The sequence below is a fragment of the Protopterus annectens genome, chromosome 1.part0, assembly GCF_019279795.1.
Source record: "Protopterus annectens isolate FY-2018-M chromosome 1.part0, PAN1.0, whole genome shotgun sequence".
Taxonomy (NCBI): Eukaryota; Metazoa; Chordata; order Ceratodontiformes; family Protopteridae; genus Protopterus; species Protopterus annectens.
In genome coordinates, this window is record NC_056725.1 from 938,531,444 (window position 1) to 938,556,810 (window position 25,367).

Genomic DNA, 25,367 nt, shown 5'->3' on the forward strand with positions numbered 1-25,367 from the left:
TTAATTTTCCATGGTTCGATTTTTTTTCTCTCCACCACTTATTGGTACATGTTTCTAACAAGGGAGGTGGCACAGACATAAAAGACACCTAGGTTGGCATTAAAATTTTTAACAAATGTTTAGTAAATTCAGCACTGGAGACAGATGAATCAAGAGAAGGCTTAAACAGATCTTGGTTTTTAATTAGGTTGCTGAATCTTTCTTTATCCACGTTAATCCTCTGCTCTTTTTCTTGCCCTTGTTACCTGACGTACTAACCAAATAAAGGGGCCTCCTTTGGAGATTTAGCCCAAACTATATTCCATTCAAGTTTCAATGACCTTCAACTTACAGTTTTAAAGCTTAACCTCTACGCACCCATTCACAAACATAACTACTTTCGAGAGTAAGTTCCCAGATGCAGAACACACAAACTGTAGACTTCTGAGACATCGATTAACTCACCATCTTGTTACCGCAGTCTTCGACTGCAAAGTCCCTGAAAACAGCACATGGACAAATTACTGTGAAAGAAGCTCAAAAAATTAACATTATGTAAAACTAATTTGCCACATAATGACAAATTTTAAATGACTGCATGTTATAAATACGTTTATCTGTACATGCACATAAATATGTGCTTACTTTATAGAAAACATTTACGTAGTTCCCATGCAGGTTAAGTAGTTAGTTCACGTGTTAAAATCAGTACTACAACAACAACTTCAAAGGGTAAAGAAAACCACTAATCAAGCAGGCTAATTACATTTTGGGGAAAAAACAGTACTTGCACTTCGGGTACTTCACTAACCAGTTAGCAAAATGATGGAAGTTTTACAACAATTAAAGGGTGACATGCACAGTGAGTATTGTACATGCCTCACAGTGTGTGGAAAAAACGACAGTTTGCAGTTCAAGTTAACATCATAGCACATGCAGCCATCACGGAAACATGATGTCCTGACAGAATGCACAGCGGTTCATGAATATTCTGCTCAGTTAATGCCAACACCACCACCACAACCAATAAAAGGAGCTGTAAAATAAATAAATAAATAGTTTTAAGCAAAAAGCCTTCTGAGCTTCAGTTTCTAACACATTGCAAACAGCAAAGTCCCATTGGACTTTGGCTCAGTCTTACGGGGTTATGGCATTTTCCAAGTTTTACTGTGAACTACTAATGTTAAAAATGTGTGATATGAATCATTGTGATCTCTTAACTGGAAATATAGTTTACCATTTTACCCCCCCCCCCCAAAAAAAAAAAAAAATGCTTCAGATGGATTTTCTAAGACTACAACAGACAGAGTGAATTCGGTCAAGTAGTCTTGCTGCAAACAGTGACAAGAAATGAAAACTTGACATTTGAACAACTTAAAATGATATCTTTTCCATGCATTCTGTGCTAACTGCAGTCCAACATGCAAACAAGATTTGCATAAAAAGGTTGACATATTATGCAGACTGTTTTTAAACAAGCATTTGCATTTAACGTGCTACTGGTAATCTGGTCTAGCCAAGAAAAATAGTATACCAATTCACAATTTAGCATTAAAAACAACAATGATTACAAGGCTGTTAACAAATGAGAAATGCTAGGTAACACATATGCAGAGCTGGACATGTCATGGCCAGAGTTCTCCCCGTTCAAATGATGTTGCACATGAAACGAGTGACTACTACCCCATGTGCTTGTCACATCCCTGGAAGCTAAGTCACTTTAGAGACTACAAACGGTCACCGCCAGCCGATCTTGAGTCATGGATGCTTGTTTTATCATGTCTGGAAAACTACCTCCAAGATGACCTGGCAACTTAATCTTTTACACCACAGACTGAATGTACAGAAGGCATGATGCTTCCCCACATAGAAAGGTGGTCTGCATTGGTGGTTCTTTCCATACCAGAGAAGACCTCTGTGCTTCCCCTGAAGGTGGGATATCTTTTGAAGGACAAAGTGGCTTCACTGCAGTTGGCTGTTCCGTCAGCTATTCTCATATTAAAATTTTCGTCTCTAATGGGGTGCACCTTCAATGTTCACTGAAGTACTTACAGTGACTATCGCTATATCTCAGGTTGAGATTCAGGTGGCGTACCTTAACTGTCTAGGCACCAGAGCATAATGTCTACTACAGCAAATGAGCAGTACAGTGGTATAGTTGTTTGAAGACTTCTCCAGTAAAAACAGTGGAGCAAATTTGGTACTCTTAAAACACAGAAACACGCAAGAAAACGAAGACAATGCATGCCAGTCCTACACCATTCAATGCATTTTTCCATCAAGATATGCAGATCTTATGACAAAATCTGGTATTCCACATCCATAACTTCTTTATTCTAATGCACCATGTGAATTTTTACATTTAGTCACCATTTCATCTCAACTGAGCCACCCATTTCATCTCAACTGAGCCACCCATCCTGTACCTTTGTCTCAAACTACATCCTCCATTTTTAAAGATGGTACACACTAAGGTGGAGTATACCAGTGATGTACAGGTTTGTTAAGCCATCCTTGCAGCTTAAGTATTTTTTTCGCTTAGCAAGTTACAGAAGTACCAGAAAATAAGTATGCTAGCCCATTCCTCCAGCCCCTCGAATGTTGAGAACACAGCCTGGCTGACCTCTTCCTTCACACGAGACTAGCAACTTGTTAAAACGTGACCATTATACGACCCCCCCCCATTAATATACCAAAACGTGCACGCTGATTGGTCAGCGTACACGTTGTGAATCAGACATATACCAATGGAAAAAGGTCCGGTCGCCTGGACTTTTCCTATTAGTATAAGTATTTTTTTTTTTTTTTTTTTTTCAGCAATGGAGAACGCAAGATCTCCATTGCTGTTTAGACACTGTCTCGCTATGTTAAAGGAGTTTAACGTAGCGAGACAGCTTTAAAAAAAGTAGCTGAGATCTTCCTTTCTACGTTGCCTTTTTAAAAGCTGTCTCGCTATGTTAAACTCCTTTAACATAGCGGGACACTTTGTAAAAAGCAATGGAGATCTTGCTTTCTCCATTGCTTCCACCCACAGCTCTGATGTACTGTGTAAGCATACGCATGCGCAGTACATCAGAACTGCCACAGAATACCAGACAGCTGTAGAAGGGCAGCAAGGAGGCATTATACAATGCCATTATTTAAGAAAAGCAAGTATTTTTTTTCTTAAATAATGTCATTGTATAATAGCAATAACCCACTTCTGTGGGTAAATCCAGCATTACCCACACCCAGGCGTGGGTTACTGCTATATTAAATCACTAGTCTCATTACCACCTCTGGAGTCATTCTTAGTTCTACTGTAATAAGCCTGAACAAAGCTGCCACTGTTTGGCAGACTGATTTATAACAAGAAATAATTTCATCTGTTTATCTGCAACCAAAGTCCTGAAAGTTATTGGATAAGCAAATCCTCATTCCTGGAACAATATTTTCCCTTTAAGGGACAGGCAAGAGACACTTAACTGGCTACTTCCCCCTAACAGGCTCAGAAGAAAACAACTCACTAGAGGTAAAGCTTACAGGCATACCACAATTTTATCAATATTAAAAACGGGCAATTAAAACTACACACAGCAAATTCTAAATGGAAAGATTCAAATAATTTTCTGTTCCCTCACTGATTCATCTGTAGACTGTCACAAACGATAGGTCACAAGTTATTCTACAAGACTGCAACCAATAAAACTTCAAATACCTTTCAAGAACACTTAGCACCAGAAAGTCAGCATGTAATACGCTTTAAGGATCATGTTATACAGGCCGATTACTAAAATAAACTTCAATGCAGCAACTACCCTGCAAGTAAGAAGCTTTAAAGATCAGCCCAGGCTAATTAGAGAGTTTGGTGAACCAACATGTGCATTACGTAAGAAAATCAGAAACAGTGACCTGTAAACCTATTCAAAGATTCTGCAAGGCATGCAAATGAAATTCGGTTCAAAGTACTGTGCCATAAGGTTGTTCCAGTCTGTTTTTATACATGTCTCATGGAGTCTCGCAAAGCAGTGCTCCTCATTAAAATGGATTTTCTCACCAACAACCGGTCCTAAAATTTCAATGCCAGTCACCATTATTTTGACTGTCCCACATGATTCATTCTAGTCGATTAATGATAAATGGTTTTGCTTGCCATTATGGGACTGTGTGTTAAATAACAACCATCTCTACATTTTATTCATTCAGTTCACTGCAACATCCTTATTTGATTTCTCCCTCTGCATTTTCCAGGCTGAGACAGAAATTTTGAACAGGACTCTTACTTGAATTGGTTAATCAGCTTAAAGGACAATCACAAGACATAGTGCTAAAATTCGATGTGCAGAAAGGCAGCACTGTTGCTCTGCATTGTCTGGCACTGCTAATCACAAACAGGTTCTCCACTGTTTGGCCTCTGGTACACAGTAGCTATACTAACATACGACAGCTCATACCAGAAGCGACAGGATGTTTACAGGAGGCTGACTGAGCTGATGGGACAAACAGACTAGCACGCAGAATAAGAGGATGTGATACACCAATAAGCTGAAAATACCTACAGTCTGATCAACCAAGCACAGGAAAGCTCACAAATGTGTTTAATTCCAGATTTGATTCCACTGTCAAATCTGGTTCTACAGTGGGGAGAAATCCATTTCCCTCAAGGTGTAGTGTTCCTGAATTTACAGAGTAGGTAGTGCAGCCCTATGCACACACCCAAAAAAACAAAAGGTACATTTTCTAATTTAACTCAAAAACTGTTTGCCAATGAGGAATGCGCCAAACATGAAATCAGATTCCTCTTGAAGAACTGAAAGGTTCAAAACTTTTTTTTTTTCAAAATGAGAAACTACTGATTTCCACAACCTAAGACAAAGCAACATTGAAGACAGAATCTAGAAAAAAACAAAGTCTGAAAAAATAAATAAAAATTAATTAATTATAGGCTAACCTTATTCCATCAGTTTATCTTTGCATTACAGCTGTACAAATGTGTTTGGTGCAGAAAACTAGTTATTGGAACCTGGCATAACAGTGCACATGTGAAGAAAGCTCCAGCTGGAGAAACATGCAAGTCCAAAGCCACAAATGCCAGGCTGCCTGTCACAGACAACTCTTGACAAGATGCTAAGCCTTTACTCCCCACCAAACACAAAATGCACGGCTTCCTCCTACCTCTCCAGTTTTGAGCCAAGGAAAAGGAATAAGTTAAAGGACGGCAGGGAGGCCTGTTCTTAAAGTCGGAGTTCTATTTAGCATAAGCACCAGTTTAATCACCAAAATTATTTAGCCGCAGAAATCTACAAGCCTCTGTAGATTTACACACATTTCCCAAAGATATCTATTTCAATTTCATGCAGTAACTCACTGATCACAGAGTAATACCTGGGGAACACCTTTCTCAGATTGGCAGCTGTTTCTGTACTGGGTACAGGTGACAAACTGTTAAAGCAACTCACAGTAGGTGCTCTTATTTCCTTCATAAATTAGTTTGTCACAACCACACTTTTAACTCGCGTTTGGTTATAATCAACCACCACCCAAGTACCAGTGGCAGCAGGACTTTGGAAGCACGAGAGAAGACAAGCACTATGTAAAACTGCAATATTTACGACAGAATTGCAGTGAAGAAATGAACGGAATGTACAGCTCATTCTTTTGAAATACTGACTACGGCTTCTCATAACACTGAGAACAAGCAGAAAGTGCAAATGTGTCACTCTGAATTTGGGTTATGCACATACAAACGGCACGACTCGTGTTCTAGTACAAACGGCATGGCTCTCGTGTTCTAGTTAAATACTGTATGCAGACTGACTTGCACTTTCAAAGCTGAGAAAAAAATAAAAGGCCATTTCTTTTAACTGTAACAGAAGACCTGAAACCCACTGAACACATGTTCTAAATTCCTTAGAGAGTGACCAAGAAACTTCAAACATCAAGACAGAAAGAAAAATGGAATCGGTAAAAGTAATGAAAAGGAACCCTGAACCCCCTTTACAAATTAAGACAGGAAGGGTTGAAGCCTAAATGGTGAGTGACAGGCCAGAACACAGAACAAGTTCCTTGCAAGAAAAGCCCATCCATCTAAACAAAAGGTCAGTCAAGAACAACCTGTCAAACAAGGTTATGCTATACTGCAGTGATTGGAGGGGAAAAGCTCCAAATGAGACCACCCAACTGAATCCATCACCCCATACCTCTCAACCTGTAAGCTCAAGAAATCCAGACAAAGCCAAAATGAATTGGAGACAAAGGCCCAAAAATAGGGACAATATTTAAAGAGCGCTCATACAAACATAGAAAGTTAATATACTAAAATATTTTGCATTAGCATACATTTTATGAAATATATGACAATCTCAAATGTTTATGATTTATTGGCATCAACAGTACAGGATTTGTAAGAAAAACAAATTAAATGAGGAGCAGACCAAATATGCAAGGCAAATATCTGGACAGCTGACAGGTATGACGATCCTTATAAAAATACTGGTCATGAAAAAAAAAAAAAAAAAAAAAAGCTTTCTCTGGGTCTCTGGATATCCAGCACTAAGCAGGCTAAATTACCCTACACAGGTTTCTAGTAATATGACAAAATAGCTGTGCAGAGTGATGCCCAAGCGCAGACCAGACGTCTAAGTTCACCTTAGAAAATTAAACGCAAGAGACACTCTGTAATAGGCTCCACTGCAGGACCATACATACCTACCAAAATAATACAGCTGATGAAACAATGAAACAAGACCCAAGGCAGGCTAACAAAGACTGGGCTACACAGACTGTGCACCCCCAACATATTCATATTATAACAATATGACCTGTCTTCTTGGTTATTTGCTGATAAGACTGTCATCATTTGTGCCACAGCACCTCTTTCACAAGCGTTATTCCAATATAGGCAAAGAGTGCCCTTTTATACAAATGGCTGGTACTTGAGGATCCTTACTGCTATGAGCTTGTATCTGCCAATACTTGCCAACCAACAAGGACAGGTATCTATTTTGCAAGCTGTAGGGCAACATCCTGCTCGGATGACCAGAGTGCAGCTATTTATCAAATTTTGGAATCCCCCATGTGATTTGGTGCCCTTCAACAAACAAGGAAGGAACAGCTATCCAGGTCTATAAAAGAGACCATCTTTAGATCCAATGAAACTGGATAAACCTCCAGCCTAGCAAACTTCCTCTTCTGAGCAATGCTACAGAGAAAACTGTGTTTAACTTGCATTTCATCTAACAGTTCATGTAATCGGACTCCCCATCAGTCTTTTCACACCTGCCATAGTATTGCGACTGAACTCAAGGTAGTCCTGTCTCACCCCACTGGCCGGATATAAAAACACTTATGTTTAGTCCTACTGGATTTTTCTGCATTGGACACTGTAGGCCACACATCTTGTTTCAATGACTGCATTCTTATTGCAGTCTTTGCTCTACAATACTAGACGGGTTTGCTTCACATTTCAATAGACATACTCAGAGGGTGCTTCCGTGTTTAAAACGCCATATTCCACAGATTACAAACCAGAGGAGTACCACAAAGCTTGAAATGAGGATCACGTGGCTGTGGGTTATTTATGACTCCGTCTACTCTTGCCTGAAGTACTGTAGCACCCTTCACCTTCAGTATCCTAACATATGCAGCAATTAGCTACAACTTGTGCAAAAACTTGGTTAGCAAATAGAGCAGTGCCAATAGGAAAAAAAAAAGACATCACAGGCACTCTACCAGTTTATGGAAAGTGACTCAGCAGATGGCACAAAGAAACCATCAGGTTGTGAGGCAAAGAGAAAGATGAAATGGTCAAACACCATTCATAAGATGCCAGCAACAACTTGCTCACCAGTCTGCAGAACATCAAAGGCAGATGGAAGGAGTACTTTCAGCAGCTTCTGAATGAAGATAACCCCACAGAAGCTGTACTGCCCTTTGGGCAGCTTCCAACGTAACAGGAAAAAAAGCCCACTGTAGAAGAAGGAGGAGGAATAGTACTAAGGAAAATGAAGTCAGGGAACGCAGCAGGCTCAGACAAGGTTATGTCAGATATGATCAAGGTGGTGTGTAAATTAGGGTAGATATGGCTTCAGAGGGTTCTGAAAGTATTATAGAAAGAAAGGCATACCTTGCATACAAGAACAATGGAGACATTCACAACTGTGGGCAGTGTATGTGTATCGTGCGTTTCTGTCACACATCAACATTCTGGAAAGGGTGACTCAACAAATGCAGACAGTACTAGAAAGGAGGGAGGAGGGAAGACGAGCACTTCTGGCTCAGATCAGGATGTAACCCAACCAATCAAATATCTGAAGCGAGGAAGACAGTTAAGCAGCAGCTACAAAGGAGTAGAATCAAATGAAACATTAACCCAGTTTCAGAAAGCATATGCCAAGATCCCAAGAAAGTTGACTTGGACAGTCCTGCAATGGTTTGAAGTCCTGGAGACAATGGCAGAATTAGTGCAGGCTATGTACAAGGACCCAATGACCCAAGCACAGTGTTCAGACTCCCAAAGGGGTTTCCCAGCTGAAGCTCATCATTGTACAGCTCCAATCCCACTGATGTTCATATAAGTCAGTCATCAACAGGTTTGGAGAGACAGACCAAAGCTGTTATTTGCAGACAATGTTGCATTACAAGCAAACTCTGAACAGGAAATTCAGCAAATGATACGCAAATGGAATGCAAAAGTAAAAACACATGGGATTTTACTTTTATTTAAATTTGTTTGGCAAAGTAGTGCAGTAATGAAATGGAGTGCAGACAAGACAGTTGTCATGCCAGTAAACAGGAAAACAAACTGAAAACTTTTCCCATTGTTTTCCCCTTCTCTCTCAGTTAACAGCTTCAAGTACCTGCGAGGAGTAGTTAAGTCCAGATGAGGAGATAAAAGCTAGAACCAGAGGGGCGCAGCTGTAATCAATTGGTACAGAGTGTTAGGACTAGTGCGAGACAGAATAATGTCAAAGAAGCTGAAAGGTAAGGTGGAGTAGTGCTATCAACTTTGTACGGTAGAGAAACCTGATTGCTGAAGGTTCAGTAGTTAAGGAAGCTAAAGGTGATAGAGATGAAGTGCCTGACAAGAGTGGTAGAATGCTCACCGTGGGACAGATAAAGGAATGATGACAGAGAAGCAGCCAAAGTAGCTACAAATGCAGAGAAAATCAAAGACAGCAGATTAGTGTCTTGTGCACATGTGCAGAAAAGTAGAAGATGATTTAAAGAAGACAATTTGAGTGGAGGAGGCAGCAAAAAGAAACAAGGACACCCAGGAAAAGGATGGATGGATTGTGTGACACAAGACCTACAACAAAAAGGCATGATCGCAAAGGAAGGTAGCTTAAGAGCGAGAGAGGTGGAGACCATTAATGTGACATCCCAACCCACTGCTGAAAATGAGGACGGATGATAACTGGGTAAAAACTCAACTTGCACGCACACACACGTAACATATTACATCTGTGTTATTGAGGCTGCACTGGCTATCAGATTTTGTACTGTATTCAAATCCTTGCTGCTGGCCTTCACATCTATATACGAGTTAGGAACCCTGCTCCAGGTAGAAGAACCCAACAGCACGATAGCATGTGGAATCGCTAAACAGCTAGCATAGCAAGAGATGCATCTGGTGATTTCATTTCAGGCCTCATATCTTTGGAATCTATTACCAATTGTGGCATTCCTCTCTGACTTTTTAACAACTGTTGTATGCCTCGAGTGGGCATGGGGGGGATGAAATTAGTGGTATATAAAAACATTAGGAAGGACATCTGTGGCACTTACATGCAAGGATGAATGCATGTTCATTTTAAAGTAATAAACTGTGTCCGCACTGTCCTAGTCACGTACATGGTGGTTTACAGATTCAATCATTTTAAATGGTGCCTAGTGAGGATGTAGGTCGGGTCCAGTTTGTGAAAGCAAACATAAAATGTATTCTCATCTTGAATACAAACATTCAATACTGCATTCATCAAGTATTCTAGTGGGGGTAAAGCCCTCTGCTACTATGCTAAAACAAATGCTAGGACACTGCACAATAGGAAGAATATTCAATACTGCATAAATCAAGTATTCTAGTGGGGGTAAAGCCCTCTGCTACTATGCTAAAACAAATGCTAGGACACTGCACAATAGGAAGAGGATAAGGAGTAACTATCACTTTATGACTTGGCTGGAAAATCTAATTTGCACAGCTGGCTACTTGCCTTTTATTATGACTAACCTACTCTTGCCAAGGTTTAACCAGGGAAACCCCATGAAACTGGTCAAACATAAGCCACTTCCTAGACCTCACTTAAATTCTTAAAAGTTATAAATCTTGGAGCAATACTGACTAGTGGCAAATGGGAAAAAAAAAATCACTCTCTCTCATATATGGTGGAAGTACACATATATCTAATAACATGTTTCCGTATTAAACCATTATTTTAAATTGTATACTTCTACAACTACTTACTCCAGTTAAGCATTGATTTAAATGGAGAAAAAAGTGCGTTCCTCTGCAATTTCTTATACAGCACAAGCAAATTGATTTTATTACCATTTTAATTCTGTACTAAAACAGCCACATTTTTACCTGTTCAATGATGCTTAACCATACTTTTGTAGGAAACCACTCAAGCAAACACATACAACATGAGGAAATTTCCAATTAACTGCATACATTTTATAGCCATCATTTTCATTTCATAATGGTAGCTTTGCTGGAATATTCCAATCCTGCAGCTGCAGAGATGCCTCACAAACTCTAAAAAATTAAATACTTTCCGCATTTTGTATAAAACGGAGAAACCAAAAAAGATGAGAGATGTAAAATGACAGCACAGGAGGATGGACTGTGCATTTTAACTACAACCAACCTGAAACATTCAATAATTTGTAAACCGTCTCACACAGAATCTATGCTCACAGCAGCAGACTATAAAGTGAACAGAGAAACACACTTTTGTGCCACGGAAAAGCGATTTCTAATAAAGAAAAATTCTCGCCGTTTTTCTGCATTAAGCAATTACACTCAATGTGTGTTGTCTGTCCTGCTCCCACTTGTTGGCTTCTGCTCAGTTTAAACCCTGGGATGATGACCTGCTGGCAAAATTTTACTTGTTCTTAAAAGAGTGATCACAGATCAACTTGACAAAAAACAAGCTCAAATTTGGCAAGTATCTTTTATAAAAAGAGATATACTGAAATAGGCCTTTTTATTCTCTTTGCGTTGTGAAAGGCTTACCTTGTGACTGTCTGCTTGTAAGTCAAGCAGTTCCAGACAGTTTAAAGAGGCAAAAAGGACATGACCAGACTGCAGTCAAACATTTGTCTGTGTCTAGAATGAGCAAGCCTGCATTGTGCCAAACAGCAAAGAACAACAAAGAGCACATGCTGGGCTTTTCACAACTAGACAATGACTGACAAAAAATGCATTATGAAATGCAGTGTCATACAAGGATGTGAAAAGAATGGAGTTCTGCTACATTAAACAGTGTATTTCTGGTTAACTGGTGTTTTAAGAGCAAGAACAGGGAGTAGATGACCTCTGAACTTACAGGGCACTGTGCGACTGTCTCAATGTAAGCTGCAGCTGTAAAAGCTCACAGTTGCAACAAACAGCAAAGAAGTGACAAGACTTATCCATTAGAAAACTTGAAAAACTGCATTCATTGCACAAAGTCACAACGGTGACCCCCCCTCCCACTACTTTAAATGATTGGCTCATCATGACCTATCCTTAAGTACAGTAACCAAAATACACAACAAAACTGGACATACCAGAATTGGTGAACACTTGACAGTCAAAATACCAGACTGCTCATGGACGGCAGCTTTACAGTAGCTTTTAATCACAAAGAGCGTAACCTAACAAACTTTAAAAGCAGTCAATATTCTCCCTTAACTGGTGTTTTAAATTTTGCCTTTTTAGTTAGTTTTACGGTCAGGGACATCTCAGCAGAGACTTCACTTTTAATTTCTAGTCAGTTTCTATACTAGAATATTCCAATTCTCTGCTCCATTTTTATGGAGTGGGAGAAGTCTAAATGCCAATAAATTTAACAGATCTACTCACAGTCACTAAGTAAACACAGCAAGATCTGAACTTGGATCTGAAGAGAGAAATGTCTTGCTACTCAACCAAGCGTTTTCCCCATCTTTATAAACATGAACTTGTGTGTCTTTAATGGAGAACAGAAAACAGCTTTCTTCCTGGAGTGTGACTTTATTGCTGGCAGTGTATGACGGTACAAACCAGAAGCTGTACTCAAGGAAAACAAACTACAGACTAACAGTGCCTCACACACTTGTACATGTTCACAGCTGTAAAGGAGTGCTATTCTTTAGTACTACCAATCTGCATTTTACCTACTCTTTTGGGGGACATTTACCTATCAATCACCTTTTCTCCTCTCCTCTTACATAAGGAGGAAAAGCCACAAAATCTGATAATATAAACTCACAGGATTATGTCTACAGGCTGCCAAACAACTTCACCTTCTAGTCCCAAGTTTGCATCTCCCAGTCACCACTTGCCCACATACCTCTCAGCTACTACAATTCACAAGCAGTGCAATGACTTTAACCCCCTGTTCCACTTAGATTGACCAATTTTCTCTCAAAGTCAGGTCTATTTGTGAGTACATATACCACTAAATAAATCCTACACAAAAATTCCCTAACAAAAGCCTTCTACTGAGGTGGGGTGCTCCTCTTTCTGACCTTCTGCTATAAATTTTTTAAAGGCCTGTACAATGATTTTTAATGTTCGGAGGTTGAGACGTATGCTTGCCTACTGTGCATTTACTTAACTTATTGTTTGCCTACTGCTGATTAATTCAAGAGGACCCAGTTCAGTCCAAACTTAGAAGAGAAGAAAGTTTACAGAACATTATTAAATAGTTTCTATGTAACTACAAAAATAACAAAAGCAATGCAATGAAAAGGCAACTACCAAATGAAAAGTATGCATGCCAAAGTTATAAAGTTTTCATAGAAAAAAAGATGACATTGATCCTTAACCAATCAATTTAGAACATGCATGCATATAACACACAGACACACACCTTGATGCATTTCAGCTCACTCATGGCTCACAAGTACATTACCTTGTACTCACTAGAAAGCAAACTATGAACGTGTTTCTGTGCACAGTGACATTTAAGTGGAAACTCTTGAAAAGAGTAATAAGTATGCAAAAAGTTTTTCTTCATAGTTCTACCAGAAAATAAAAATTAAAAAACACAAAGGAAAAATAAGCTCAAGCTTAATTCAAATAATAGACTTCGCTCTAAAGCGGAATTCTAAAATGTGTAGTAAGAGAAACACACACACTTAACATGATGGCCTATATTTTGCAGAGGAACCACAGAAAGCAATTCATTCTTCAATACATAACAGAAATGTTATAAATATAGCCAATGTCCTCACACAAACGAAGCATTACAAGTCATGACACCTTGCCGATTCCCACCCTCATGATTTACTCCCCCTTTTAGAAGGGCAAAGTAAGTCAGGTTTGGAATTTGCAGATGCTCATCCAATTGTCAAAGACAGCCCTGAAAGATGTGAGGATGTCACACTGTTTAAAACATAAAAGCAACTTACCTGCAGCACGTTGTGTTCACAGTGTTAGTAGAAATCAAGCAGAGATGGGTTCTTAACTGAATAAATGCAAGACAGATCGCCACGTTAGAATCCATGAGAGATAAATCAGAGAGTTAAGACTTCAAAACTGCCTTGGTAGATAAGGATTTTACACTAGCAATACTTCTGGTTAAGAAAAACTGGAACCTTTCAAGCTGTTCAATACTCTAAAACTGGCCTAATTATAGCAGAGCACAGGGGAAAGAGAACATTTTTTTCAACCTGGATAAGATGCCTTTAAATGTTAGTTGTGTTAAAGAGAAGGATGTCTTAGCTACCAATGCTACTTGGTGGTCAAAACAGAGGGAGGTGCCAAGGTCCCTAATTACATTATCAGTCTGGAGTAGGGGGCTATGGCGGCAGTTGGAGACAACAGCCCCCCCCCCCCCACTAACAAATGCACAACTACACTTTTTTGCATTTCATTTTAGACCTCTTTTTAGTACACAATTGGTTAGCGTGGATTAATTCTTGCTATAACACTGTATTTAGGGGGTAATTCCGACAATAATCCCCAACATCAGAGTTCATTAGCCACAGACCTGGATTTAAGGTTTAGAGGACTGAGAAGTATATGCCAAGTAAGAAAAGGTCAAGCGCCTCACAGCTGTGCTAATTTCACATAGCAACTCTCCACCTGGTAGAAGTAACCACGGCCGGAAGTGCAGACAATAGAAGCTTCAGAGGCACAGAACAAACTAGAAGTATACCACCGTAGCTGTGACAGTACAAGCATGCACTTTGTGAGCTCAAAGTGATGAGAATAGCTTGTTCCCTTTTTATGTAACAAATAGTGTAATAAACCTGCTTGAACTTATGTTGCTAACTGTAAGACATACCTCAGTTTGTGTGTACTCCCTCATGGCTACACTTTTAAAGCTACCAAATCATTCACTCTGCTTTGTACATACATGGCTTGTCAAAGATGCAATTACATAACAAATGTACAAACATGGTCACTCTAACTGTCCTGGACCAGTGAAGTGTCTGAAAAATTCATATCTTCTGTAACTTAGGCAGCAAATAAATGCACGGACAAACGCTTCTAAAAATGCACATGTGAGCTGTAGGGTGAAAACGTACAACCCACTTCTGTTTAGCCTGTCCACCCGTATTTACTACACATTAACTCTGTAAATGAGAAGTTGCACTTTTTTGCATTCTTTTATGCCCCCCTTCATACTATCTGACCATCCCAGTTCCCTCGGTACATCGCCATATTCATCAGCTCCTCCTTCCACCCCTAAAATCTCTCTGACTCAGAGATGGGGCCAGTGTCAACTTTAAACGCATCCTGGGAGGGGAGGGGGTTCATGACCTACCCTTGTCACTTCCCCAGGTATCAAAGTTGGGTGATCCAGACTACAACTCTTGAATAGTCATGGCTTTTTCATCAGACAGCAGTTTAAAAGAGAGTGTATACTGTCATGTGTTTTGCGACTTTTAGAAGGAGCAAAGAGAAAGGTTCAGGGCAATTGTGTTTATCAACACAGACCACCACTATTGTTGTAATTCCCTAGAGCGGTCTTGGCTGTAATGAAAAGTCTCTCACATGTGGATTACTCCAAGTATGTTTATGTGACCATGACAGTAAAGCAGAACATCTACCTTTTCAGAAATGGCAGGCAACATGATCACACTTAGTGCTCTTATCTTTTCTTCCAGTTAAATGAAATATCATTAGACAATGCACCACAAAACGCAATTATACTCCGAAAGCCTTCAGATGGATCTAAAGTCCTTAGGTCAATTAGGGTATTTCAAAAGGGGAACCGCAAGCTAACAGAAAAAGTCACATTAGGAAGTACTTTCTGCAGAGAGTTGCGCATGTATGAACTTAAGACTGTAGAATTTAAGAGACAGAGAAGACCCATGGAAAAAAAAATAAAACAGACACACAAACTGGTTACCAAGGAACTACAAAGTGCAAACAAGACAAGAAATGAATCAAACTCAGTGGGTCTAGTGATCTTCATCTACACTTAAACTATACATTACAAATTAGACTTCTGTGGAGGGTGTTAGTAGCACTGGTCATTTACATGGAAATGCCACCACGCTAAAACTCACTGGGAGACAATGTGCACACACACATTTGATCAGTAGATTTTCCATTGTACTGCTGCCATCAAATCTTCCAAGCCCCAGACGACTGACAGAGAGAACGCCACAATGCAACACAGACGTTAAATGGTTTAGCCTTTCTGCTACACCCCCCAGGACTCCATCTTATGATCAACTTAGTGAATATCACTGTATATCTTACAGAGAACTAGAATGCCAAATGGGATGGCTACTTCTCTCCAAAGACCCTAGTTTTAATTTTTACCACTGCGCTACTGTAAACATGTATGACCATTTGGGAACTTCCACATGTAGAAAGATGTCAGTTTTCTGTCCACCTATTCACTCTCTGAATTCAACAGCGCTGCAGTCCTGGCATATGCCATCTGCAAATAACATACTATATGAGGTGCCATCCTACATGTTTTATTTAATTTATTTTTAATTTTACATGCGTTTACCGGGAAACGTCCGACTGAATGTAGAACATACATACATATGATTATATATATATATATATATATATATATATATATATATATATATATATATATATATATATACACATACATACACACACACACACACATATATATATATATACACACACACACACACACACACATCAGGACAACATGCTTATGATTAACAAACATACATATAGCATGTATATACACACACACACACACACACACACACACACACACACACAACAGGACATCATACTAGTGATTAACATTTCTTACAGTAGACAAATCAGAGGTACATTTATTTTTCTTTTGCAGTTATAAGTTTAAGGTAAATGTATACGGGTTTGGAAGCTTTCAGGGAACAAACTGTTTATACATAGCTGTACCCGACAAATTCTCTTGGTATAGATTAGCCTGGTGAGTGGCTTGAGCATAGCCAGTTACTTAGATAGTGGGTTTTCAGGAGTATTTTGAATTGACTAAAGGAGGTGGTAGAAGTTATCTGGCTTGGTAGCGTGTTTCAGATTTTGGCAATGGTGTTGGCAAAGAGGGACTTACCAGCTTCATTTTTATGTTTGATGACAGTTAGGAGGTTCTGGTTACTAGATCTTAAGGGTCTAGAGGGAATGTGGGGCCGAATAAGGTGCTGAAGTTATCCCAGGAAGGTAGTAGAGTTTATGCGCTACAGAGAGTTGACTGAGTAGAAGTATATGAGGCAACTCAAGCCAGTTATGTAATATATATGTTATGTAACATGTGTAGGTCAATTACTCCATTTTACATTTACAGAGACTTGTTTAACGTCCTCTGGTGTCCTGTTTAACACACTATCTCACCCAGAACCTGGTTAATTATTAAAGAATTGCTTTGAAGTAGTTCCATCTCCATACATTTATATTCCGTACATAAATTAACCTCCCAGAGGACGTCCTCCGGTAAGGCAATAAATCACCACAGCTGATCTGGACTAGCTCTGCATCATTAACAAAAAGGTTTACAATTCATATGTTGCCACTTTGTGGTCTCGCCTTTTGCTCAGACACAGGGTAGAAGCCAAAAGGGGTAACGGGGACAGGATAGAAAGATCATGACATCACTTCTGCAGCAGTTCCTGTGAAATTTTTTTTTCCCACTACATGATGTCTAATACTACTGCCCCCAAAATGCAATAACTGTGTGCTTCATTACACAGTAAAAAGAAAGAAAGAAAGAAAGAAAAAAAAAAAAAAAAGACCCCACATCTACCACATGAGACCAGTCAGCAGTATTCAAAATGCAGACAGAACACTTGTTATATCTCCTGGGAGGAACACAAGCCTTTAAATTTGTTTCCCCACACTTCTGAGGGGAAGGAAGCTGTTCTGTTAAAACAATAACCTAATGGCAAGGGAATTATGGGAAGGGGACGTGGCAAGGGAATTATGTGAAGGGGACGTGGCAAGGGAATTATGGGAAGGGGACGTGGCAAGGGAATTATGGGAAGGGGAAGGTGATGAGAGGCAGAGGCCAGGACTAGGCCTTTTCGAACCCAGGGCATGCGTTCAGAACAGCAGGAGAATGCACATTATACAAAACAGAGATCTTACTTTTCCCCCTCTTCTCTTCCATGCAGTACGGGGGGGGGGTACTGTTCCCTTAGGGAAAATGTTCTTCTTACAGAACTACACCCTGACACTGCCGAACACAGCAAAATATTCCAGCATTCAACATCCCTTTTAAAAGTAATCTATAAAAAATTACAAATATCTTTGTCCAGCATCATCCCAGGGAGTTTGTCACACTGCATAAAAAAACACTTTGGCTAAGCATAAAAAGGCACCTTTGCACAAAGGACCAAACCTATGCCTATACTAACCCAATTGGAAAAATATCAAATATCAATTACTGTACATGTAAGAAAGTTAACAGGGCAGGCAGCTGGTCCAAGGACTTGCTTAAATGACCATCAAGAACTGCAGTCTCACCTCAAGCAGACTAAAGTACATGCAAACAAAACTGTAATACTATTATTACAAGTGCTAACAAAACTTAAACGTCACATGGCTAAGTGCTCATGAGAACACATGCACTCTACTGAATAGCAGAAATTGGCCTATCAAGCAGTGCCTATACACAGTGTAATACGGCCAGGTGCACAGAAGCAAGCACTCACAGCATGACCCTGTGGGACCATCAATGGCAGTGTCCTGACCCCGAACAGGAGTGAGCTCTCAGAAATAGACCTTATGATACAACACCAGAATCATTCTGCAGTCCCCAGTCTTCAGGCTATTGGGTCTCCAACTGTTATTTCCCCCAGATGAATTTTGATCTGGAAGGTAAGAGATAAGCCAGCTCTTCTTTGGGTTATAAGGTCAAGAAGGGCTTACTAGCCAAAGCATTGCAGAGGAACAAAATGATTGCAGCTTATGTAGTTCATTATACACACAATGTATCTGTACACATACTGACGCACCACACACACACACAATAAGTGCATCACCCCAACCCCCCTCAAAAAAACAGGAGCAGAGGAGCAGCATCGTTTTTAACCAGATAATTCCACAACCTCTTGCCAACTTTGTGTTCTCAACAAAAAGATGAGCTACCAATGCCTGCAGTTTGCAAGTGCACAGGAAACCAACAGAAAAGGCAGCATAGCTGCAGATACAGCTAAAAGCTACAAGTCGCCACCATAAAATCCAACAAATCCAGGGACTGCCTGTTCTCAAATGCTGTTGGCAATACTTGGAACAAACTTCCAAGTGAGATAACATCCCTTACTTCCACCAACATTTTCAAGAAACAATTGGAAAACTTCATTAAAACCCAATGGCTCTGCCCCTGCTCCAATCTACTATTCTCCCTTTTTCTATATACCCCCCAGCTAAAAAAACATATATCCAGTTAGACTACCCTGGTCAACAAATGTAAAATAAATAAATAAAATAAAGATACGCCCAAGTTATACAGTTTATTTATGACACCCAACAGGGTGAACTTCAGACAGATTGCCGTTTTCAGTCACATCAACATGCAGCACAAAGCATGAATCAGTTAAATATGGGGGGGGGGGGGCAACAACATTACAAGAGAATTAGTCAGAAATACTAAAGATAAAAAAAATCACACCACTTCACCTAAATAAAGAAACCAAACTAAGTAGATACTAACCCAATTAGAAAAATAACAAATGTTAAATAGAATTATTATTAGTAGTATTAATAATAAACAGTTGAAGCAGTCTCACTTTAAGATGTTCTTAGACATTGTAAGTTTGTTTTTAAAATGTTTGTCTATGATGCTCAGGTGAGAGCAAATGCACCAAGTGACATACACAGTAGTACATACTATGTCAGTATTTCTCTAAAAAGGATGAAGCATATCATTTCCAGCAGTAACACTAGCTACAACACTAACACACAACAGACCTTGAAAGCACCGATTTGTACTTGAAAGACTACAAAGATTACTATTCCAACCAAATTCTTCATATGTATGCCTACTGTAAATGACACAATGCATAAACGTGTATACACACATCTATATTTATAGACTTTCTTAGTTTCTATGAAAACATTAAAATCACAAAGCACATGCTGTACACTAAGCCATCTTACATTTTTACAATGAACCACAACACATATAAACATACTTCCACAACACATTTTTATTACAAATATTCTTAATACTTCTTCACTACCAAAAATGCACTGACAAATGTATTGCAATTAATGAATCCCATCACAGTTACTGAAGCATGACATTTGGTCACTTTCTGCTGTGTATTTTCCATGTTGTCACTTTTACTAAATACAGGACACCAACAGGTGTAAAGTATTCAAGTTGTACTAAATTATGTAAGTAGAACACTGAGTGTTTAGGGGCTTCTTTTACACAAACAATGTTCTTATTCTTTCCTACTGGTTACAAGGCCTGTAATTTTAAATAAAATCAACAATGTTTCTGAAGCAACAACAGCTTTTACATTGTAAAACCTAACATACAAACAAGTTTTGTAACAAATAAATACTTAGCACTTCTAAAGCAATAAACACATCCCGATTCAGCAATTCTTCACAGTGAAGCTTTTCAAATGTTTACATTTGCTAATGTCAGTTCCTCAGCTACTTTTCACAAATATAAGCAGATAGTTCCTCTTTCGTTACTAAAAAGCAACCAGCAAACGGATTCATTATACATGCCATGAGGGCACAGATATACCACAATGAAAGAAGCCACACTATGGACTAGAAATAAAATGTTAATTCAAAACTAGCAGACACCAAAACACTGCAATACATGGTGTCTTCTGATGCATAACGTACTTAATGTATACACAAGTGTTCATATAAAAAATGTACATGTACATAGAGCATCATACCTACACACATACTTCCGTTGTGCTGTTTAAACCCTTATTTCTCATACAGTAAGTAATAACACTGTAGAATGCCCTCTACACAGATTGATTTAGCAAGCCAATTACCTGCACGGTGGGGAAGCAAATCAGCAGGACAAACTTAATGGCCTGCATTCTCTTGTTCTCCTGTGACACACTCACTATATGCCTCAACACATGAGGGCAACAAGTGGTCAAGTAACCTATCCATCATAAGCAGTACTGTGGGAATTCATCTCCTGCAGGCATATTCGTTTCATTTCGCAGCCTATCAAGAAACAGTGCTTCTTAACCTGAGATATAATGAGGATGACACCTAGTTTGAGCGGTCAGAGTATTTTAAGATCAAATTTAGTCCTAGTAAGGCAGAGCACAAACTTTGACCTGTAAGGAAGCATGGGTTTCTTTCCCACTTGTGTGCAAAGACTACAGTAAAGTCAAAGACAGTTAGCACCCATCACCCTAAAAAGGGATACTGCACCAAAATTATGTCTGTTTGCCTGGTGTACTGGCAGTATGTTAGACCAAATACAGACCAATCTTCAGTAAAGTGACAACCCCACTGTCCCATTACAGGAGCTGAATACATTTTTCCCCAAAATCAAAATCACAAATAAAATGTGTCACTGACAAATGTATGCAGGAGAACAAAAGCCTGAAAGCGTAATCTTCACAAAAATAGAAAAACAGTTTGCTACAAAAGTTATCAGACTGAGAATAAAGAGAAGAAAGAACAACAAAAAGTCCATAACACTTTCCAGAGGTAGCAGGGGGAGGGTGCCCACTTCTACTACTACATTCAAAACCAAGCAGATAAGTCATGGCTGGGAAGCTGCATACAAAAAGCACACGAGCCACTTCGACATCTTTGTCCCTATGTAACAAAAGTGTATGTGGGTCTGGGTGCAATGACTGATTCAAACAACATACACTTCTCCATTAACTCCAACTGTCCAAGGCACACAGTGGGCACTTCAAACAGCAAACAAAATCACTGATATTACGAAGGAAGCCAACAATCCAGATACAGACATGGACGTGAGCAACAGATCTACATGCTTCAATGACAGTGTTACAATGCCAAATATCACCACCCCCAAAGCTCAAATTTCAGATAATTCTGCAAACAACCCAGGAGATTTTTCACTGCTCTTAACACAGCTGCTACTGTCCTGTGACACCCATACTGAAGTATGGCTTTTGCGTTTATTTCTATGGATTTCCCACATTTTTCTACAACACACGTACCATACAAAAACACAGGCTAATCTACCCCCCCACCACCACACACGAAACCATAACAAAGCTAGATTTCCCAATAAATACAGTGCACCCACTTGTTTTCAATAACATATAGCTTCAAACTATATCCCCTTTAGTTCCAAAATTACACCCAACCTCTAACTTGCCTGTTTTTTCATCAGAACTAATTCTACTCAAAGGCATTACAATCTTAGCAAAAAATGTGAAATCATGAATAGTCCAATTATAATGCAAATATTTGTACTAAACTCTACCAGGCATATATAGCTACGCGTGTAAATAAGAAAAATGAATCTGGGTTTGCAAGGTAGGATACATAATGACCATGTTCCTCATTCTTCAGCTATTTCCGAAATCAATTTCATCATAACAATCTGTTTAGTTATTTAGTCATCTTTGCTACAACTGTGACACTCACACATTTAAGTTACTGTCAGCATTAACTTTTCCTGATATCACCCCTGTGAGACAGATCACTGTTACAACTACATTAGTAATAAACCACCAGAAATTTGTGTTATGATCAGGGGAAACTATGTATTGGAATACTACAAGTTTTCTGAACTGGTCAAGTTAAACATAACCACAATCAAACATCACACTAAATCATATAAAACAATACTTAATAAGTCAAAACTTGTATATATCTATACATTAAAAAAAGCATTTATTTCAGTCTGGTCACCGCTAAATGTGGTAGGATAAATACGCAAAACAATGAAGTCACACAATGTAAACGTGACATACAAAACAGAAACAAATAAATGTTATACTCAAAACGTAACTATAAAGAATGAAGTGATGGAAACTTAATATAAACGGGCAACAAACTTGATCAGAAGCTACCCTATAAACAGAAGGCAAATAAATACTTTCTGTATTTTAAGCAGCAGTCAAGACTGTTTGAGCAACGATTTGCACCAGTCACACAAGACCAGCAGACTACTAAAGTTTACTTAATGTTTGACAACTCCTTGGCTTTGGTATAACGAGGTGACGTGAAGCACAGCACCTCATTTTCAACAACAGCAGCACAGCTGGGAGGGATATCAACACAGCAATGTACTGCAAGTTAGGTTCGTCTCACAGGCACACAAAACTACAATCCGTCATACCACAACTACTGTTAACCAGATTTCTGTTAAGACATGCTGTGAACTACACAGAATAATATGCAACAGCGCACTCACTCCGGAAAACATGCATTCCCCTTATGCATAATTCAGTAAACACAAAAGCTACCAAAACAAAGAATATTTTACCGGCGTGTAGTTTCCTTACACACACAAAAAATAATCAAACTTTTAAGCGCAACAGTGCATTTCATTTGCAGTCTGGAGACCCAAGGCACAAACTGCTCTGCACTGCAATAAAAGTTCATAGCAAACAGCACCCACCTAAAATCCGGCACAAAATGGGGGAGGGGGACACAAAATAAAAATGTTCTCAGTGTTGGGTTTCGTCGTTCTCACAGCACTGTGAACAAGTAACCAAATAAACAGTAGTAGATCGATTCCCTGTTCAACTCGCAAATCAACAATTAGCACAAAATAAATAAACAGCAGAGAGAATAACTACACCTGAAAAGTTTATAAACAACCGTTTTCAAAGTTGCTAGTCTGCTGTACATACGAAATAATTAATTTCCTAATTATCACAACACCCCAAGTGCTTCCATCTGGCTATTTGTGTTTTTTTTTAAACATCAAAACACACTGCGTATAAACTCTGCAACCACAGTTGTGGGAAAACTAAATTCTAGCTTAGAGGGGCTAGGAGTGTTGAAGATGGCCATCCCTTACCTGCACTGAACTGAGCTCCAACTCCGAAGGTAGAACGCACAAACAAGCAAAGCACGAGCGCGGCGGAGGCTGTATCCATGCTAGTTGTCATCGACTTTAAAAGTTGTGTTTTGGGAGACGCGCCGTTCCAACTTGATGTGAGCTCCTTTCAACAAAATCCCTTTCACCGGGTAGTAGGGTTCCAGGCTCCCATCTTCATTCTGGTTGTTCAATAGTTACTTTGTATGTCTCGCTTTTTTCCAACCTCTCTTTCCCTCTCACTCCAAGCAGTGGGGAAGGTGACGTCACTACTCCAGAGCCTGAGTAGGTATGACTTAGACCACTGCTTGAGAAAGGGAATGCGAGCGCCTCCTGCTGCCCAGCGGGGAATTGCAATGTATTCAGCCGATCAAGAGAAGAGGAAGTCTTCAGTTGGCCTGTGACTGATAATTGTAGAGCACATATTCTTCGTCGTACGGGAGCACCCCTATAGTTTGAGGGAAAGGTGCCGTTTGAAGATTTAGGATAGCGGCCGTAGTTACATTTGTCCATGAGTTGTGCCGTAATACTTAGTTATGGGGGAAGGCAGGAGTTCTTCTTATGAAGAGAGAGATGAGTTCTGTCATGTTTGTCGGACATATGTGACTACTGCGCTGCCAAGACAGGTAATGACAGAAAAAAAGTTGCGTAAAAAACGGATTATAGAACATGATCAATTCTTGAAGGAGACTTACCCATAAAACGGAAATTTCTTAAGCATTTGGTTTTTCACGTGAGGTATGGATACTTTCACCGGGTTTGTATAGTAGCTGAGAATGATGTCGAAAACGTGATTAAAAGTAATGAAAACAACTGTTAGGTGTTAAAAGAGTTTAAACTGAAAACTCGTCAGTGTTATATATACAAAATATTATCTCAATGTTCTTCAACAGTAGCCTAAAAATCCGAAACAAAAGGATTTTCATGTAGTGGTCAACTTTATTTTTTTGAGGCAGCACCTTTTCCCTGGGAAACATGAAGATTGTTGTGCTTCTGAATATGTTAGGAATAGTTTAGAAAGTCACAATCCCCTGCTATAGATACGGTCAGGTCAGTTCATTTTTTTGACTGGTTAAGCATCGCTGAACTCAACAGAGAAGTAACTTGCCCAATGATTATGGGCGACGACCAACGAGTTAAAAACAACATTTCGGATACATGCATACATATATATGCGCATTAAGCCACAGACTACACTGCATTCCAAAATTGTTTACTTTTAACCATAAAATAGAAAGCGCAGTAAAGATAACCAAATATAAACTGCTTTGTGCCACACTACCGGTTGTATAGACACACGATTAAGGAGTCTTTTAAGGATCTGGTACATTGCAAATGTTAGGGATTTGTAGAATACACTAAAATAGTATGCATAATAGTTAAAACCGTCTGTTTAAGCACTTACATGTTTGGGTGGACACAAAGCGCTGGCATTTTTCTTGAAGTAATACGTAATCTCAAACCCCTTAAAATCTGAGTTGGAAGAAAACATTCAGTACCCCATTCTGCAGGGAGGGGAAAGAAAAATGAATATTATAACATTTTACAGATTTCGACTTTTGCAACGAATCTGTTAAAAAGACTCACACTCCACTCCCTCTCTTTGGGTAGACACTCGCACACACACACTAGGGGGTTCCTGCACAGGAGAAACATACAGAGCCCACAAGTGCAGGTGAATACTTTGAACAGTCTACTTGGCACCAAGTACTGTGCTTATGCACGAGTGTGCATATTACTTTGGTATCCCTCACCACAGCAACGTGCCGCAGAGTA

The 25,367-nt window shown here is 39.3% G+C and overlaps 1 protein-coding gene across 17 annotated transcripts in view; it reads right to left on the minus strand.

The window, feature by feature from the left end:
- Window positions 1-23,876, minus strand: part of PTPRK (protein tyrosine phosphatase receptor type K) — a 3,469,591-nt gene extending 3,445,715 nt beyond the window's left edge. For 7 of the 17 annotated variants that reach the window (XM_044064217.1, XM_044064183.1, XM_044064208.1 and 4 more), the window contains exon 1: window positions 23,574-23,876. In XM_044064217.1, coding sequence (XP_043920152.1) covers window positions 23,574-23,664 — 91 coding nt within the window. In that variant the 5' untranslated portion in view covers window positions 23,665-23,876. The remainder of the gene's footprint in view (window positions 1-23,573) is intronic. The other 10 variants (XM_044064305.1, XM_044064271.1, XM_044064235.1 and 7 more) reach the window with 3 other exon arrangements.
- Between the last annotated feature and the right edge of the window lie 1,491 nt (window positions 23,877-25,367).